The sequence below is a fragment of the Myotis davidii genome, unplaced genomic scaffold (assembly GCF_000327345.1).
Source record: "Myotis davidii unplaced genomic scaffold, ASM32734v1 scaffold164, whole genome shotgun sequence".
In the NCBI taxonomy this organism is placed as follows: Eukaryota; Metazoa; Chordata; class Mammalia; order Chiroptera; family Vespertilionidae; genus Myotis; species Myotis davidii.
Window position 1 is genome coordinate 460,583 of NW_006296417.1, and position 1,221 is coordinate 461,803.

At 56.2% G+C, this 1,221-nt stretch overlaps 1 protein-coding gene across 1 annotated transcript in view; it reads left to right on the forward strand.

Moving 5' to 3' along the window:
• Nucleotides 1-1,118: 1,118 nt before the first annotated feature.
• The window catches only part of MTMR10 (myotubularin related protein 10), a 55,749-nt gene continuing 55,646 nt past the window's right edge, over nucleotides 1,119-1,221 (forward strand). Inside the window, exon 1 of the mRNA XM_015569100.1 lies at nucleotides 1,119-1,185. Within this exon, the coding sequence (XP_015424586.1) occupies nucleotides 1,119-1,185 (67 nt within the window). The remainder of the gene's footprint in view (nucleotides 1,186-1,221) is intronic.

Consider the following 1,221-nt stretch of genomic DNA (forward strand, 5'->3'; position numbering starts at 1 on the left):
ACCGGTCCCATGGCCGGTGGGAGCCCCCACTCCGCGAGGGCGCCGGCCATTGGGCTGCCCACTCACATTGTTACGGGTGCGACGAGCAAGGACAGCAAGGAGGCAACTTGTTTCACATCGTTTTCCACGTTAACGTTTAATATGAGGCGGTGGAAGTCAACCAACGAGATGGGGGGGGCCTGGGTTGCGGGCCTCAGTCATCAGTCAGTATCCCCGCACCCTGAACCCCATCTTCCCCGGTGTGGGGCCTCTGAGGGGCTCTACATGCAGCCCGACCGCGATGTGCTTTGGAGACGGGTCCCCCCTTCCGGGCTGCACCTGCCCCCGCCCTCCAGGCTGCACCTGTTCCCCGTCCCAGGCTGCACCTGTCCTCTCTCTCATGCTGGGTGACCCTTCCCTCCACTGCCGGGAGCCGGTCCATCCTTGCTGTTTCAAGGGACCTGGCATATATGGCTCACTGTGCTTAATATGTTTGGTCACCTTCTTGGCACTATGTGTTTTAACCAAGGTCACCTCTCCGAGAAAGGTTGTTTCCCCAGGTAGGGATTTTCCCCTGAAGTTCGGGAGGAATAAAACCTCTTAACTAAGTGCCAGGCGGTTAATTAATCACTTTAACTACGAACAATCATGCTTAAGTACATAATCTTTACTCCCTGGAATGGAGATAAGAAACACCCTAACCTTTGGAATAGAGATGGATAGGATTAGAATCAACTGGTATAAATACAGATGTAACAAGGCAACAGGAGACAGAACTTAGGAGACAGAACCTACACAGAACCTAGACAGAAGAACTTCGCTGGAGAGAACATGGCAAAAGATCCTGGACAGAACCTGGCTACAGAACTTGGAAGAGAACATGGACACAGAACCTGGCTGGAGATCCTAACCAGAACTTCTCTGGAGATCCAGACCAGAACTTGGCTGGAGATCCTGGCTAGGCTGCTGATCAACTGAACGCTGTCTCCGTGTCATTCCTTCTTCGCCGACTCCGTCCACACCTTTGGGGACCCCTGGACCCGCTGGGGCTGGACCCCAGCACTCCACCCGGGCTCCTCTCCACTTCACGCGACAGCGATCGCGCGAGCTGGGTGCCTACTGAGCAGCACCCACGGGACATGTCCCAGGAGAAGGGGGCAGACGCGACAGAGGAGGCACTGAGTCCCGGTCACGGCCCACTCCGCTGTCAGCATAGATTCCAGGGGACCGGCCAGACCCCCG